Here is an 18,476-nt window from a genome sequence, read left to right as displayed (position 1 = left end):
GGAACCGTTTGAGTGGGGCGCGTGTAGTTACGCTCCATTCAAAATGAGTTAATGCGCGTGTTAATGAAGTTTGGGCTGATAACTTGTAAAACTTGTACGGCCTTTTTACTTGTATGTGTAGCAGGCCCCGTAGAATCATTGAATAGGAATTATAGGAATATCTTTTATTGAATATTTATAGTTTTATCGAATTTTCAATTAGGTCCCTATATTTTTTTTTTTTTCAATTGGGTCCCTAAGGGTATACAAGTAATTTCACAATTCACTAACATTTTTTTGACGTTTAACATTAATAAGGACTAAATTGAAAAAAAATTAACGTATAGGAACCCAATTGAAAGTAAAAAAAGTATAGGAACCTAATTGAAAATTTTGCGAAACTATAGGGACCAACAGAGTAATTAAACCAAAATAGTTTTGATGTCACAAAAATACATAAGTATTAATTTTATTCATTGTATAATTTTATTAATATTTTAAAATTTTATAAATAAAAATAATAACTTTTTATCTATTATGAGTACAAAATTATTTTCTTTTATTAATGGATATATTTGTTAATATTTTAAATTTTTATAAATAGAAATAATAATTTATTATATATATTTTTGGTCTCATTACATATTCAAATATTTTTATCAACCAAGTCCTACTAAGTTGGCACAAACCTAATAAAAATCACTCACACATCGTGTGCATGAATCACACAATTCTTCTTCTTCATGTTCTTTTTTTTATTTGCGCGTTTTATCCTTATTATCGTTCTTTTATTGTTGTTGTTGCCGTAATCTTTTTTATTTTTTTCTCCTCTTCCTCCTCCTAGTGGTTATTGCAACAATTTTTATTTTTTTGTTTATTTTTTTTTCTTTTTGTTCTTATTAGGGGGTGAAATCAGAATAAGGAAAGAAAAAGAACTTTTGAGTTGTGCAAAATTTATTAAAAAAATAGTATCGAAATTTTTTAACCGTGACATAAGAAATTTTTTAATTTTGACACCGGAATTTTTTAATCGTAATACTGGTTGTTGCTAGGAGGATAAAATAAGAAGAATTATGAGAATTTTTGAAAGAAGAAGAAGATGATGATGATAAAGACGATTAAAATGAGTTTTGAATTATACGGAATTTATTAAAAAAATAGCACCAATTAATTTATTCACTTACTTTGGCTAACATTAGATATAGAAATTATTATAAAATTGTGTGTATTGTCTTTGTTGTATGTTCAACATGATACAATAAAACTGTGAAAGTCATTGGCCGACTATAGGATATACATTTCCTAAAAAGAGGGTTACATATTCATCCTTATTGAACTATATATCAAGTTATCAACCATATAGACAAGAAGTACTAAAGAATTACTCAATAAAATGAAATTGATGTTAATATTGAGTTCTTTGTTGCTAATTCGAACTTGGCCTTTGATTTAGCTGACAATTTAAATTGGTTAAAATCAACATATGGCTTAATTGTGTGCTAATTTGAAAATGATTATGTCATTTGAAATAAGATAGTGGCTTGGGAGTGCCAATATATGCTTTAATTCGGTTATTGAAGCTCTTAAGGTTCCTAACAATTGTTCTAATGGAATCTTATTCTATTTGCAGTATGTAAGCATGCATACTCATTGTCCCAAAATTTGGATCCTATCAGTGAGGGACTAGGTGTTTTACAATTTAACAAGGTATATAGTTAATTAGTTATTATCTAATTTTCTATCTGGAATGCAAATTTTATTTAACGTACTTGTGTTGCGCATCGTAGTGTGTATGTACATGGTTTCTCAAAGCCCGTCTCTGAAAAAGTTATTGTCATTTGGTATCCTTTTGTATTTCAGGACTGGATGCATCTTTGATTTCAGTTTATTGCATAAAATTTCCTGTTCTCAACTATTTCCTATGGCAATTGCTGCTGCTGCTTAATGAAATACTATCATGATCATTTTACTCACAATTTTTTCTTCAATCTGTAATTCCTTTTAAAAATTGAAAGTGAGATTTACAGCTAAAACTACCAGAGGAATCAAGAGACAATATCCTATTGTCAGTTGTTAGAAGACAGAAAAATCATCAAAGATACCTAAGAGAGCCAAAAGTTGAAAGGATTCCCTATCATTGCATAAGTACTGTTGGTATTATCTGCTCCACCAAGAGCACACACATGAAACATCTTTGTCATGTATGGATGAACTTAGAAAAACGGGTTTTGAACCCAATCAGATGTTGAGATCAGTTTCATAAGTAATATATAGTAAGCTTTGAAAATTAAGCCTTTGCAAAATCTAGAGAGCTTAGTAGATAGCTGTTTGCGGAGTTACTTTCATACACAGTAAATTTTCATGTGATGGTAAAGCTCATCTTACTGAATAAATACTTAAGCTATTTGGCGACAAATGGGACATCCTCCTGCATACCTATAGTTGAGAGAGAAATACCAAGCATTTTATCCCAAAAAAAAAAAAATAATAATAATTGACATACCATAAAAACACCAGCCCTCAATAAAGCATCCTGCAACTCAGATGAAACAGAAACATTGGCAATAGACTGTAGAGCAGCATCAACAGCTCCTGGTAGAAGCTCAAACTCAGTGCCGTGCACAATGTCTGGAACTAGCCCAGAAAACTCGAGTATTTCAGATCCGGCAGCCTCAAATTGACTAAGAACTGAAAATGTTCGCATGATGTTTGTGGTTCATTTCCAGGAGTAGATGGTTGAACAACATACATGCAACGGGAAAGAAGAGTTGCAAGAAGTTGCACTCCTCCATCTCTCACCAGCTCTTCTCCATTCAATGAAGATGCACATCTGGCCACAATAAAAGTCAACGAGCAGCATGAGCTAGAATGGAATTTTACGCCAGGCAAACAAGCTCTGATGCTGCAACAAGGAGAGGTGCTCCATCTGAAAGAAAGAAAATTCTTATCATCCTTGTCCACAGTAACAGCACTTAACAACATGGGATAGCCAGCATATTTGAATAGCTCCAATATGTCTCTATATCTTCTGTATAAAATGCATTGTCCCCTTCAGCAAAAGAAGCAATCTCCAAGGCTGAGGACCTTGCAATCCTTGCATGGTAGCCTAAGATACAGTTCGCAAAAGGTAAATATTCAGTGAATTAGGATATAAAAACCTACTGTTGCAAGCAAATGATATTATATCACATAAATTCCCCCAAGAAGCAAAAAGAAATTTTAACATACATCATGATTTTGCCACCCCAAATCTGTGCATGCATATAACAGCCTGTCTATAGCTGGCTTGCAAAAGGAGAAAAGAACAAAACAGTTTATGCATCTACAAAACTCTCCCAATCTGGGTGACAGGGGCTATCACACCATTTCTCATTTCTCACACTAAAGAAAGTACATGGACTTGTTTGCATGATATACTTACATATCAAAAATTAAGACAACAAAACATGTCCCCATGGGCATTTGAAGACTTCAAAATAACAAGCAGTTAACTTCAACATGAGGATAGTTGTGCTGAATATCACGCTATCCTAGTAACTTCTATTGATATATGAATCCAAATAAGCTTGTAACATGCAAACTATGTTTACCTGGAGGCGTTCATAAGCCTTCTGTATAGCAAGAAACTTCTCCCTTCCTTCAGGGTTTTTGACAGGATGATATTTCATAGCAAGTTTTTGATATCGTCGCTTTAACTTTTCCTCGTCGATATTTTCAATTTGCTTTGAATAGCTAGATGTTTCATCTGATACCTCCGAATAGTGCTTTTTATTTACATCATCACTGGATACATCATCCAAGGATATTTCAAGGATCTTGCAAGCTGCTCAACAATAGGCCAATTTGGAAAGCGGATTTCATCACACAGATTCCTCTAGTAATAATGATGACACCACATTTCATCTCTAAGTTCAGGGTATGTAACTGGAGGCATTGGGGCATAGTCATACAAAACATGGCAATACTGTGACAATTTCTGTGGAAAATCACCAAGGTGTTGCAAAACCTGATAAATACAGTGAACAGGGATAAATCGAACCGCATGAACAATACCGGAAAGGTAGTTTGGGAAGTACACTTGTATTCTATAAAAAACCATACACATCAGACCTTAATTTGCAATACCTGACGTATTAAATTTTCTGCCCTCATTTTATGAGTCCATATTATCTCAGGAGTGTCAGAATCTGATACCATTGCAGCAGCAAATGCTGCTGGACCACTGCGCTTCAATACATACAACAAAGATTCAGGAAGAAGTCCACCAAGAACACTGCGTTTTGCCAAAGGCAATGAAGCTGAAACCGCAGCCTCTTCGCCACCATGAAATCCTTGGTGGACAAGGGTGACGGTAAAGAGTTGCCCAATTGAAAGTAGATTAGATCCTGGATAGGCCAGTGCAAAATAAAATGCACTGGTGCTGTATAGACGTATCATGGCCTTGGGATCCCTGGTAACAATAGCCTTCAACAATGCAGCAGCTGCCTCAACAATACTTGGTTCCCCCGAGAGAATGGCCTGAATTCATAAAACAACCCACCCCCCCCCCCCAACACACACAACAAAAGAGGGAAAACAATGAAAAGAAAAATAAAAACTAGATTTAAATTTGATTAGTATAATAAATCAACTTTGAAATGGTATAACTAGATAGTGGTGTAAGTTATCTTTCTTTGACCATAGTCAATATTTTATATTTATATTTTTTGGGCATAACACCCAGTTGCTAAACCCAAAAGGATATCAAGGCATAGTTCAATTATTAAGCTTTTTTGTGCAAAGTTCAAAACAAATATTTAGTATTCTCCTTTTTTTTTCTCAATTGTTAAGCATTCTCCTTTTTTTTCCAACTGTTAAGCTATTTGGACTGCTGTCTAACATTAAAAGCAACAACAGTAATATGAAGCAGTAATCTTCAGGATTGAATGCTTGATTTTGTAGGTCCTCGGATTGATTGTCGATTGTCGTTGTCGCTCTCTGTCTTGTTACCACCCTCCGTTTGCTCATAGTCGCTGGCGACAGAAGCAGTAGGTTCCGGGGCTGGTCGTCTTTGTCGTCTCCTTGCTCCGAGTCTCACCATCAGCTTCCTTCACGCAACCAAAATTTGGTTCCCGATTTGGTGAGTTCCAACAAATTCCGCTGTTCTTTCTTTCTCAGTTTTGTTGCTGTAATACATGACTACATTTTGATTTTGTTGTTGAAAACATCACTGAACTAGTATTTTTGCTGCTGAAAATAATCACTGGTATGAGTTTGTTACTAACGCTGCACTTGCTTCAACTAGGATTATTAATATCAATGAAAAACCATCAATTGTATACTAACAAGGATGAAGTTAAAAGAGTAGAAGAGGGTCGCATTATTATTTCAGATACAATATTAGGCACTACTGGAAGAAAAGTTAAAGTTTTAGAAGTATCAAATAATCACAGAGAAGAAGTTCAGAGACAGATACGGTGTTTTAATAATTCTTTGAGACACTCATCCCAACATTTTTTATGAGTTTATTTTCGCGAGGGGGAGACATGGGTTTTTATTTACCAGCATTATGACAAGGACTTGGCTGATGTCTGGGTCGAGAATTGGGACAAATTCAAGCTTTATCTAAAGCAATTTTTACAAGCTCTCGCAATATTATATGAAGGGAAGAATATGTATCATGGGAACTTAAGAGACTACAACTTGGTAACAAGTGGGAATAGAGCCTTTGTTAGTGGAGTTGAGGGAAATCATCTTCCTGATGCTCTTCAAGATCAATTTTTTACTGATGAGATAGACGCTCTACGTGGACTTTTATTAGCTTCACATAATTTCGGTCAATCTCCAAAGGAATAAAATCTAAAAACAGATCGACTTTATTTGGAAATTGACCGAGATTATGTGAAGCTAATAAAAGTCCACGTAGAGCGTCCATCTCATCAGTAAAAAATTGATCTTGAAAATCATCAGGAAGATGATTTCCCTCAACTCCACTAACAAAGGCTCTATCCCCTCTTGTTACCAAGTTGTAGTCTCTTAAGTTCCCATGATACATATTCTTTCCTTCATATAATATTGCGAGAGCTTGTAAAATTTGCTTTAGATAAAGCTTGAATTTGTCCCAATCCTCGACCCAGACATCAGCCAAGTCCTTGTCATAATGCTGCTAAATAAAAACCCATGTCTCCCCCTCGCGAAAATAAACAAGCCTTCGTAAAAAATGTTGGAATGAGAGTCTCAAAGAATTATCAAAACACCGTATCTGTCTCTGAACTTCTTCTCTGTGATTATTTGATACTTCTAAAACTTTAACTTTTCTTCTAGTAGTGCCCAATATTGCATCTGAAATAATAATGCGACTATCTTCTACTCTTTTAACTTCATCCTTGTTAGTATACAATTGATGGTTTTTCATTGATACTAATAATCCTAGTTAAAGCAAGTGCAGCGTTAGTAACAAACTCATACCAGTGATTATTTTCAGCAGCAAAAATATTAGTTCAGTGATATTTTCAACAACAAAATCAAAATGTAGTCATGTATTACAGCAACAAAACTTAGAAAGAAAGAACAAGGGAATTTGTTGGAACTCACCAAATCGAAAACCAACTTTTGGTTGCGTGAAGGAAGCTGATGGTGAGACTCGGAGCAAGGAGTATGCTCTCAGGAGTATGCTCTGCAAAGTTCCGACCTAACTAAACGAAAAGCACCAAAATCTTATTAGCACAAGAAGAACGAGGTGAATAACAATTGAATCAGATCCATAATTTTAACACTTAGATCCAAGGTTGTGAGAACCGGACCGGTCATTAAACCGGTCAAATGACTAATTCAATGGTTCACTGGTCTAACCAGAGTCGAACCGTGATTAAACCGATTTAATTAAATATAGTGAAATTATAAAAAAATTCAATATACAAATTACAACATTGAATATAGCATTCAAAAGTCCAAAACCACTGAATCCAGATTCCAGAATCCAAAATATTCTATATAGCATTCAAAATAAATAAAAAACTCAAGCAGATTTTGAGTGAACATCGGATTGCAAAAGAACCTTTTGCACTTTCTGTAACAAACAAACCACACAAGCAACATTCAGCATCCATTGAAAAAAAGATCATTCATTCATAACAAAGTTGTGTTATAGGGTTTGGACCAACAATGGACCTGAACACACACTTTATCAATTGACATAGAAAATTATCTACACTAGTACAAAGTATAGCAATGCTATTGCACAATAAACAAATTGAAAATTTCAGTAAAACGCAAATCAAAAATCCAAATTACAGAATGATTAACAAAAAAAATTAACAAAATAAAAAAACTGAGAAGTTCACGGCAGCAGAACAGATGCCCTACGACTCAACAACTCAAAATAGTAAATCCAACAACTCAGAATCACAGAATCGGTATTATACTAACTCAGCAACTCAAAACCCTAAATCCAGAAACTCAAAATCACGTAGTCAGTATTATTAAAAAAAATTGAAAACAAGCCAAAATAAATGGAAGTACCGCGATGGAATCGGAAGTGACAGCGACGAAAAGGGAAGTGAGCTCAAACAGAGAGAGCCAGAGAGAGAGAGAGAGAGAGAGAGCTCGAACAAGGAACTGAGCTCGGACAGACAACGACCTATGGAACCAGCAATCCTTCGCGACGCGATGCCAGGAGCTCGATGCAGCCCTTCTTGCGACGGCCAGAAGAGGAAGAACGTCGAGCAGACTTTTCCACTAGCGACGATGGCACCCACGGCGAGAAGAAAGGTTCGACGACGAGTGTTAGTGATGGGTTTCAGATGATAGCTCGTGGGTGGTGGGCTGGTGGCTGTTGGAACTTCGAAGAGAAGAGAGGGAGTGAGGGGATCAGGGGACAAATTAGGGTTTTTTTAGTGAGAGAAGGAAACGAGGGATTTTGGGTTTCAGCGTTTCAGCTAATTTTTTTTTTCAACGAATTTTGGAAACCGGTGTTTTAAAAACCCGTCCGGTTCAGCAAGCTCGAAGGTTAACCGCCAGCTTGACTGGTTTTTTATCGATTTTTTGTAAGACGGTTTTGAAAATGGACCGGATCGGCCAGATGATTGGTTCCCGATTAATTTGGTTAAACCGATTGTTCTGGTCTGGTTTTTAGAACCTTGCTAAATCACAAATCATTATCAATGGCGCCAAACCAAGATAGATGTATGGTTGGCTAAGAAAATCAATAAGAAACTTAAAAACCGTCCATCTAATGGAAATTAATTATAACTTAGACTTATAAACAAAATCAATAACAGCAAGCGAATATTCATATATTCATATAATGGAATCAGAGGATTGGAGTTCCTTCACAGAAAGCTTGTCATCTCTGTCTCTGTAATAAAACTCTAAATTGTTTTGAAAAGATAAAAACTACAAAGAAAAATTGATAAACCTAAAATTGGCACAGAAAAATTGAGCCCTAAGCAATAGAATCATAAAATCAGAATATACCTCTTTATAGCCGTGGAGCGTTGTCCAGGGAAGCCCGGTGGTTGCTTCGAGGAGAATCTCACGGATGACGATGTTAGACACGATGGCGAAGAGGTGGAAGTAAAACGCCGATGATGGCCAAAGGAGGAGGAGAAGCGCGTGGGGATGAGGGGGAGGCTCTGAGAGCGAAATTGGCGGAGGTGTATGAAGCGAAGGGGTAGGAAAAGGAGCGCGAGGAGGACAACATCTGGTTTCTGGAGGAAGGTGAAGCCATGACGGCCATTGTTGAATTGATTCGAATTGGATGTGACTGAAACTTGTGCGATGAGGAGGCGCGACGCAAGCGACGGCGGCAGCGGGGGAAGAAGAAGCTCGGGGATGGAGAGAGGAAGAAGCTTGTTCTAGTTGAGTGGAGTGTGAATGGAGCTCGAGAGACTAGGTTGCAAGAACCGAACCGGTCATCGAACCGGTCAAGTGACTGGTTCAATGGTTCAACGGGGTCAAACCGTGATTGAACCGTTTTAATTCAATATACATTAAAATTATTAAAATTTAATATACAAATAGATATTATAGAAACTAAAACAGTAACTAGGTATTATTATTTGTACATTTCAGTGTAAAAGAGTCATGCATATCATAATTAAATCAATTTTCTCTTGTATTTTCAAATTCTCTTTCACTCTATGACTTCTTGGCTCTTGCACAACAATAACTGGTGTTGGTGCTGCCTAATTCTCCGATTCAAGTTCTTCATCTCAGAGCAATTCCTTTACCTCTAATGACATTCTTGGCAACAACATACACTTCTTGTTTTTTGAGGCTAGAACCAAGCAGATCAAATTCAATAATCACAAAAAAAATTCAGAATAACAAACTTACATAAAAATTCAAATCACTGGCAACAAAAATTCAGAATCATAAAAAATTTCAACAAAGACTTCTAATCAAGTATTCAACAATAAAAACTCAACATTCAAAAACAGAAAACTCAGCCTCCAAAGTAAAAAAATCCAAAAACAGAAAAACTAAAAGAATCCATACTCAAAAACAAAGAATACATACTCAGCATCAAAGTAAATTCAGAATCACATCACCAACAACCCCCAACTCAGAACACACAATTAACAAAATTAACAACCACCATTAAAATCAACCATCAACCCCAACTCAGAATGCCAGCAATCCAGAATCCAGACCAATATATCAATTCATAGTTCATATTTCATACAATTCATATGGCATTCAATAGAGCAGAATTGAAAAAATAAAAAAATTGAACAGAGCAGAAGAATTTCATAAAAGAATTGAAGAACAGAGCAGAACAGAATTCTCAAATTCAACATACATCAAATTTATTCTCAAATTCAACATACATCAAATTTATTCAATATTTGATTAATCATATAATAAACAAGATTAAAAAATTAAAAAACACAAGAACAGAATAATAGAAGCCTAGAACAAAAAAAATGAAAATAGAAAGAACAGAAGAAGAGAACAGAACGACCCGCGACGAGAAGAGAAGGACCCGCAAGAGAACTAACCGCAGAACAGAAGAGCCAGAAGCCCAGAACTAACCGCAAGAGAAGTAGAGAACAGAACGACCCGCGACGCTGAGGCGACGACCCGCGACAGTGGTGCTTGCTCCGGCGTCTGCTTCGAATCACGGCGGCGGTTGTCCTTCGTAGGCAGAAGCTCGAGCCTGTAAGAGCTTAGGGTTGGGAGTGAGGTGTTCTTCACTTCTTCGAAGAGATTAGCTGATTATGGATTTAGGGTAAGCCTGCAACACGTAGGGGTGAACGCGGATCGGATCGGATATGGCCAAAATTTCGATCCGATCCGCACTAAAATCATCGGATCGGATCTAATATCCACAAGTTTTAAGGGTGGATCCGCTCCGCACATTTGCGGATCGGATCGAATCGGATATAGGATATATCGGCAAAAAAAATAAAAATATTTTTAAAGCTTATTTTTATTAAAAAAATATCAATAAATTTATTTTTCTATTCTTTTAAATATGTTTACTCTTAAAATAATATTAAACATACTTTACTTGAATAATAAATTAAAATAATACAACATATATGATAATTATTAGTTGAAATAAAACATAAAAAGAATATTTATTTATTTATTTCTTTATTTTTGCGGATACCAACACAAAATCTGCAATCCGATCCGACTAGTGTGCGGATCCGATCCGAATGCCTTACGAATCGGATCTATATCCGCAATTTTCGAATCTGATTCGGATAAACACCGCGGATATGCAGATCAGATCCGATCCATGAACACCCCTAGCAACATGCGTTCTTCACTCTCCAGCCTTCGTTTTCCTTTTTTTTAAGCCAAACGATGCCATTTCGCTAGCTGGCGGGAAGAACCGGTACTTTATGAAACCTGGCCGATTTGCCCGGTTCGTCGGTTAATCATCGGTTTAGCCAGTTTTTTGCAGCACGGTTTTGTAGGTGGACCGGACCGGTTAGGTGACCGATTTTCGATTAATTCGGTTGAACTGGCTGGTCCGGTCCGATTTTCAGAACATTGCGAGAGAGTGGCATAGAATTAGGTTTAACCTAATATTTTTCGACAGAATATTTTAAATTAGATGAAATTTGTCTTTGATAATTTAATAAAACACCGTATTTTTTATCATTTAAATATAGATGATTTGTTTCAGTAATTATTTTTCACACAAAAAAAAATTCTGACGGAATTATCGACATATTCTTTTTCCTGTCTGTAATTTATGCTAATTTATTTTTCTTCCTTTTCGACAAAAATTTTCTCACAAAATCTGTCTATATTTCCGTGGGATAAAATTTGTTGGAAATATCCGTCTGTAATAAATATTTTTCTAGTAGTGATAATACTCAATGTTATACCATATTTTTACTTTTGATATAGAAATATAATAGTATGGGTTTAATTTTGATGCACTGATAGTGTAAAATATTTTATACAATCGTGCAATCACACTCGTTTTTTTGGATGACCATTCATGCGATCAATGAAAATAGTAATTATTTTTCATGATGTGACATTACGTCATTAGATGCATGTATAAAACTGTCTTATAATGAGAGTGCATCAAAATTAATTTCATAAGAGTATATATATACTAAATAATAATGCTCTACAATCAATTCCAAGTGAATTACATACCCAAGTTCAACTAAGTTGTTATAATCGTTTTTCACCTCACGCGCCACTTACCGTGAATGCACTTTTTTTCATCGTGGTTCTTCTTCATCTCACATACACACTCTTGCTACTTCTTCTTCTTTTTGTCCTCCTCCTTCTTTTTCCTAATATTTCTCTTTTTTTATCGTTATTGTCATTTCCACCTCCTCCTCCTCCTCCTCCATCATCATCACGTCATTGTCATCGTCATCGTTGACTTCTTCTTATACGTAAATAACACTGTTCATTCTCTTTCGAATTTTTGGACTTGTTCAGCTTAATGTCGCTGTGTTATCTACTTATTTTTTCACTTATTTTTTATTAAAATTCGTAAATATGCAACTCATTTTTTCATGAAATAAATTCTTAGTACCATCACATCATTAAGTTGAAAATTTTGGTGTTAAAGTGACGACATTTCGTTGTTATTCTTTAGAAATTTATGTGTTGTTTTATCAGATATGTCGTCTTTTTTTTATACATAAATGGCACAGTTTATTCTTTTTCAAATTTTTGCACTTGTTCTACTTAATTTCGCTACATTATATATATAATTTTCCACTTATTCTCTTTTCTATTAAAATTTGTGAATCTGAACTCAAATCTTCATGAAATAAGTTTTTAGTTTTATCATATCATTTAATTATAAATTTTGGAGTTAGAGTGAAGACATTTCACTATTTTTTTTTTAGATTTTTATATTTTGTTTTATATATAAGATAATTATTCAATTCATTGAATGTGTAATGTTTTTTTTTTAGAAAGATTCAATATTTTATTGCGTCGTGTTATTGAACTTCTTATGTCAATTTTAAATCATTTTGATGGTATCAATATGATCTTTAGTATTCAATTTATTTTTTACATATTGTATCATTGTATTTTGATACTATTTGTTTTGTTCAATTCACATCATAGTTTTTATTTTTTTAATTCAATATTTGAACTCAATTAATTGACTAAGAAAATAAAAGTTTATATTTTGATACTTTTATTCATGCTAATTTATAAATGAACAATTTAGTGCTTTCTATTTTAAAATACACAATGTATTTCAAATAAGGATAAAATATATTTTTTTTTCTTAAAATTTGTTAAAAATTTAAAAAATATCTCTAAGTTTTATTTTATTTTAATTTCATTCTAAAAGTTTTCAATTTGCATCATATATACTCGAGGTGAGTGGTGACTAATTTTTCAAAAACTTTTAAATTAATTTAGCAATAATTTTACAAGAACAACCTTTAACATAAGCAAATCAACATAGTTGAGTCACAAGAAAAGAATCAGACATAGTTGTCATGTATTATTACTGATTTGTTCTAAACTTTCCAAAAATTTACTAGAGATATACTTAATGCAAATTGACAATTTTAGGAACAAAATTGAAACAAAATAAAATTTAAGAGTATTTTTAAAATTTTTGCCAAAATTTAGGAGAAAAATTTATATTTTATATTTTTCCCTTTAAACAATTAATTGAACTTTTCTCTTATAATTTTCCTCTTTCTCGTTTATACTGTCTTCAACCAATTAATAGGTTAGATAAGGTTGTAATATTTGATACTTTACCTACTATAAGTATCACATCTTGCCCATTCATTTCAACTCCATATCAACGTCACCGGATCTTAAAAGAAGTTTGATTTGACAAGAATGATACGCTCACATTGTACCATGCTACTAATTTTCTTAAATTCCGAGAGACCGAAGGGAATTATAGGCAAACCAAATTCAAAAAATGCGTTGATGTATTCTAACGGCATCTGATACATTAGATGAACATCATCAAGAATTTTATCGGAGATGCGCATACAATGAAACAAATGGGACAGAAAAATGGATTATACCTTCTTGCTTCAAAACTTTGATAAGTACACAGAGTACCAGAGTAAAAGATTCATATACTCCTATTTTCCCTCATGTAAAATTATATAATTGCTCATAATCAATTTATCTAAAGCCGCTATCGATGTTTATTTTGCATTTGCAAATGAACAAAGAGCATATGCCCATATGTGATAATGGAAATAATGGAAAGACTGAAAATATAAAGGGCAAAACAAAAGGATAAACAAAGACAAGATACAAGTACTTTGCCACTTGCCAGCCTATTTACCGCACAGGCTGCTGATTGTAATGAGTCGCCTTATCGTTTCTCTTTGCCACGGCAAGCCTTGCACGCCTTATCGTTTCTCTTTGCCACGGCAAGCCTTGCACTCCTAGCAGCAGCATCCATCTCCTTGATTTTTTCTTCTTCACAGATGCAACTTTCTTATGCCACTCTTTCACGTCAGTTACAGGTGCATCCTCTGCCTTCCCCGTTCCAGCAGTTTCCGTAGTTGTCTTTCTTGCTCAGCCACAGAATCAGGCAGTTCTTGTGATTCTTTCTGCTCCTTTGAAGATTTGTCCTTCTTCTTCTTCTGTGCATTTTTGCTTTCACCGGTGGCATTCTCCTTTTCTAACTCACCATTGTCATCTTAGCAGGGCTTGCAAATGTATTGGCGAACGTTTGCATGAGCAAGTTCAAGCCTCAACTAAATACTTTAGATATTTAAATAACATTCTTGTAGCCAGCATGGTTAAATCAATAAAAAATTCCGAAAAGAAAGATACCTCCTTAAAAGAACTAAGATAATTATAATATCTTTTTTCTTTTTTTCTTTCACAAGATCAAAAACATCATATTACCATGGGAGTCAGCCTGGCTTTCGGGTTCTTTTTGCAATCCTTGCTCTGCTAAAACAGCTTCAAGCTCCTCAAGCTCTTTTTTCTTCAATTCCTTCTTTGAAAGTTGCTCTTCAGTTTCCTTGGTAGACAACGAAGGTTCACGAGGCTTCTTAACAACAGTTTCAGGATCTACTGGCGCTTCTAAATCATTTTCATGTTCATCCTCAGCATCATCAAGGCCTTCTATCTCACTATCGCTTTCCTGCTATTAAATCATTCACATGTCTTGCAGTTAGTCAATGTGAAGCTCAATGTCGCAATGAAACAATAATAACCATCTTCTATGTTATTAATTTGCCATTAAGGCCAAAACAAATTAACAATTAAGTGCCCAGTTATGCAGCTTTCAGCTTTCACTACTCCAAATGGGACGTGAAGGGCAAGTCCATGAAGAATAAAAGCTACATTATATCATCTACGTTAAACATTATAGTTATGGGTGAAGACACAATCATTTTAACTATGCAAGATTGAACACGTGGAAACTTGAGCTTGAAGAACCAAATTCCAAATCCGGAAATGAGAATAACAAATCGGCAAACCGACAAATAGTCATCAAATGCATATTAATCAGATTCCAAATCATTAAACCGAATAAATGACAACTCGACAAGAACATAGATATTTGAATTAGCAAAACGACAAGCACAACGTCATCAAATCCAAGCATACCAGATTACAGATCGTTAGACCGTTAACACAAATCTCATAAATGACAATTCAACAAGGATCATAAATACCTTCCCAAAGCTAGATATCCCAGAACAAGACCAGAATCCAGGATTCTCATTATCAAACAGAATATCCAACATTATATCTTTAAGATATAAAAAGAACACCCAGCTTTCTTTCCAATCATGCATGCAAAAACATTCAACGCAACTCTTTCTCCTCAAAGACACCATTAAACCCATCCAATCCAACCTTCAAAACAGCATTGCCTAACACATCCAACTAACAGAACACAGACAACGCAATCAAATCACCTACTGAATAACATCCATTCCAGTTCGGTTCACCTCATGGCAAATAAATGTGAGAACATGAACAGCTCAACTAATCCACCTTTTCCAAGTCTAGTCGCTATCCATGCCACAGGACTAACGGATTCAAAAATAAAAAACACAATAATAAAAGAAAAAAATTACACTCTCTGCATCAAGGCAACGATCATCACCATCCATAGTTAAAAAATAAACGATTCAAGCCATTGCATATCAAGTTTCAGCAGTAGTGATCCAACACACATAAATAGAAAAAAGAAATAATGCTCAAAGTTTTATGTTCACCTCAGCATGGGCCTCGGATTCAGCTGCAGCAGCAACAGGAGCGCCCCAAACGGATTGAGGTGGAGCGGTGATGGCGTAGTAATCATCATCATCCTCGTCGTCAACGTTGTTATAGTTACAGACTTACAGAAAATAGTCAAGAGCATGGTTTAATGATTAAAAAACTGCCAACAAACCATAACATAAAACTGCAACAGTGGTGTATACTGAGTTAATAGAAATCACAGTACAAAATAAAAAATGGAAAACTACATTCATCATGCATGTATAGCAGAAGAAAAAGAAAATTAAAGCAGATAATTTACCAACTATTATTAGTATTAATACTGCATGTAATACATGACTTTAACCGTTTGCATTATCTATGTGCCCTTGAGTTTTCAATATTTATATATGGTATGAAACTCATTTTTAAAGAAAACTCAAACAAATATACAGAAGTTAGTTATGGAAGGAAAAGGAAGATCAAAATTATTTAAATACATATAAACTTAGTTAAATTTTAAAGAGTGCCATCCAAGAATTAAACTGAACAAATTAAAGAAGAGAAAAAAACGATCCAATTTAAACAAAAAAAAGGTAAAAAAAATAGCGATTAAGGCAGATGAATCATTCATACCGCTTTGGCAAGTGCAACTTCAGCCGGAGCACGTTGCAGCAGATTTCACACCTTGAGCTTTGTCGGAGAAGTTGTTCCTTAAAAAAAGAAATCAAGTTTTCAAATTCCTTAGCAAAACCAAAAGCAAATCAAAATTTGTAGTAACAAAAAAATCTATAAAAGTCAAAGCTACTAAATTACATAAGATGTCAACAGACAACAATGACTGCTTATTTTAAGTGTGATGCTGTTTTACTCCAGCATTTTATGAAACAACTCCTGAACTTAAGATATGCATACACCTTTGAACAACATTTTATGTTTACGAAAGAAAAAAACTATAACCTTTGAAAAACCATTGTTGTTATAAATAGCTTTTACTAAATTTCTTTAAATTATAGAAAAAACACCCAACTTCAAGAGGGGTAGCATTTTCAAGAGAAGCAACTCTAACTTCAAGAGCAGTAGCATCTCCAACTTTCTGCTATTGCTGTTGGACTCCTAACAGTCCAAGAAACTGCTCCATGGTTTGGTTTGTTTTAAACCATCTCATCAAAGTATCACATGATTAAGTTTCAGATAAAAAACAAAATGCTCCATATTCATTAAAATTTTTACAAAAATCCCATAAACCTTCAAGATATGATAATCAAATACTTTAACATTTCAATTTGCATTAGTATATACCCAAACAAAAAGAACAAAGAATTTATTTTGCATTACTTGATGATCTTCATTGCTTCAAAATTATCTCTTGTAGAATTTCCAAAAGCAGATCTTTTTTACTGAAATCAATTCTAGCTGATAAATCTTTCGAGAAAATTTATATTGGCATATGTGATGTGTTAATATGAGAGGATTGACATACCAAATGAAAGAATCCCTAACAATGAGATGGTGGGTGCAAATTCAGAACACATAAATATATTTTAGTGTTGGATCCAATTAATTAAAATGAAATGGATATAACACACAAATGTTTATTCTTTTTTCTCTATATGTTATAGATTAAGGGTTGCTGAGTACAGGCATCCAACCCAAATAAATATTATTGAACTTCCTCATGAACTCTATGATGATGAGGATGGAAGTACCGGTAAAATTGAAAAGGTCTATATAACATTAAATATATTATTGAACTGGATAAAAATGTTATCAATCATGTCAAATGAGGCATAAAATGTAGAAATTTAATGTCAATTTCATTATATAGAATCAATATCCACCATCCTAGGCAGCAATCTTTTCATTCCTCTAATATCAACATAAATGCAAATGGCAACAAAAGGAAATTTTAAAGGATAGTATTACCTGGAGGACATTGTTGGCATAATCAAAGACTCCATCAGAGACCACAACAAAGAATTATAGAGACTAAAAATTTTACTTACAATTGCAGGTCAATCACCACCTCAGATGTTCTTTAAGAAATGACATAAGATACGAAAACAGAAAAAAAAATCAGCAATATAGTTAATAGAAGACAAACACGGTTAGCTATCCAATAACAAAAAGGAAACGGATTATTATAGATTAACCAAAATGTACATGCAATCATTTGAAAGCAAAAAAAAATATATTTTATTGCAGATTAACCAAAATTTTAGAACTTGAACCTGTCGTTCACCGAAGAATGGATTATAAAGGATTCTTCTCTGGTTATAATGAAATCAAACAACAAAATAAAGAGAGAACAATTGAAGTGTTTGAATGTATTGTATTATCAAATGTACAGGCTCTTTATAGAGGAATTATAGAAATAGAAATAACTAGAAAATAGGAAAGAAGGAAAAAATACTAGCCTAAAATAAAGGAAATATTTCTAATCATAAAATCCCTAAAATTAAGTTAAACCCAAAAAGGAAAAGATTTATAATTAATTCTATTTACATAGAAGATTCATGAAAGGAATTAGGAATCTGATTTTGATTTGATTTAGTCAACACTCCCCCTCAAGCTGGCTTGAAGATATCATTCATTGACAGCTTGTTTATTATGCTATCAAAAGTCTTCTTGGGTAATCCTTTAGTTAGAATATCTGCTAATTGTTCCGTGGTTGGAACATATGAGATGCAAATCTGTCCTCTTTCAATCTTTTCCCTGATAAAATGCTTGTCAACTTCAACATGTTTAGTTCTATCATGCAACACTGGATTATGAGAAATGGAAATTGCAGATTTGTTGTCACAATACAACCTCATTGGTGGAGAAATGGAAACTTTTATTTCTTGTAGGATTTTCTCTACCCATATTGCTTC

At 34.1% G+C, this 18,476-nt stretch overlaps 1 protein-coding gene and 1 long non-coding RNA gene across 3 annotated transcripts; both read right to left on the bottom strand.

The window, feature by feature from the left end:
- Positions 1 to 2,234: 2,234 nt before the first annotated feature.
- LOC112723276 (dnaJ homolog subfamily C GRV2) lies at positions 2,235 to 5,874 on the bottom strand. Of its 2 annotated transcripts, none has more exons than XM_072207706.1 (3): positions 4,105 to 5,874; positions 3,570 to 3,985; positions 2,235 to 3,085 (listed from the first exon to the last, which is right to left on the bottom strand). In XM_072207706.1, the coding sequence occupies exons 1-2, from the start codon at positions 4,414 to 4,416 to the stop codon at positions 3,854 to 3,856; spliced, it is 444 nt and encodes a 147-aa protein (XP_072063807.1). In that variant the 5' UTR covers positions 4,417 to 5,874; the 3' UTR covers positions 2,235 to 3,085; positions 3,570 to 3,853. The 2 variants fall into 2 exon arrangements, with proteins under 2 accessions (XP_072063807.1, XP_072063806.1); XM_072207705.1 differs by having other exon boundaries at positions 4,090 to 5,210.
- Positions 5,875 to 8,923: 3,049 nt separating this feature from the next.
- On the bottom strand, positions 8,924 to 10,324 carry LOC140176434 (uncharacterized). The gene is made up of 2 exons (XR_011867969.1): positions 9,960 to 10,324; positions 8,924 to 9,235 (listed from the first exon to the last, which is right to left on the bottom strand). It is a non-coding gene; the product is annotated as an uncharacterized lncRNA (long non-coding RNA).
- Positions 10,325 to 18,476: the final 8,152 nt, after the last annotated feature.

Source organism: Arachis hypogaea, chromosome 11 (genome assembly GCF_003086295.3).
Source record: "Arachis hypogaea cultivar Tifrunner chromosome 11, arahy.Tifrunner.gnm2.J5K5, whole genome shotgun sequence".
NCBI lineage: Eukaryota > Viridiplantae > Streptophyta > Magnoliopsida > Fabales > Fabaceae > Arachis > Arachis hypogaea.
This window is presented reverse-complemented; position numbering and strand designations above follow the sequence as displayed.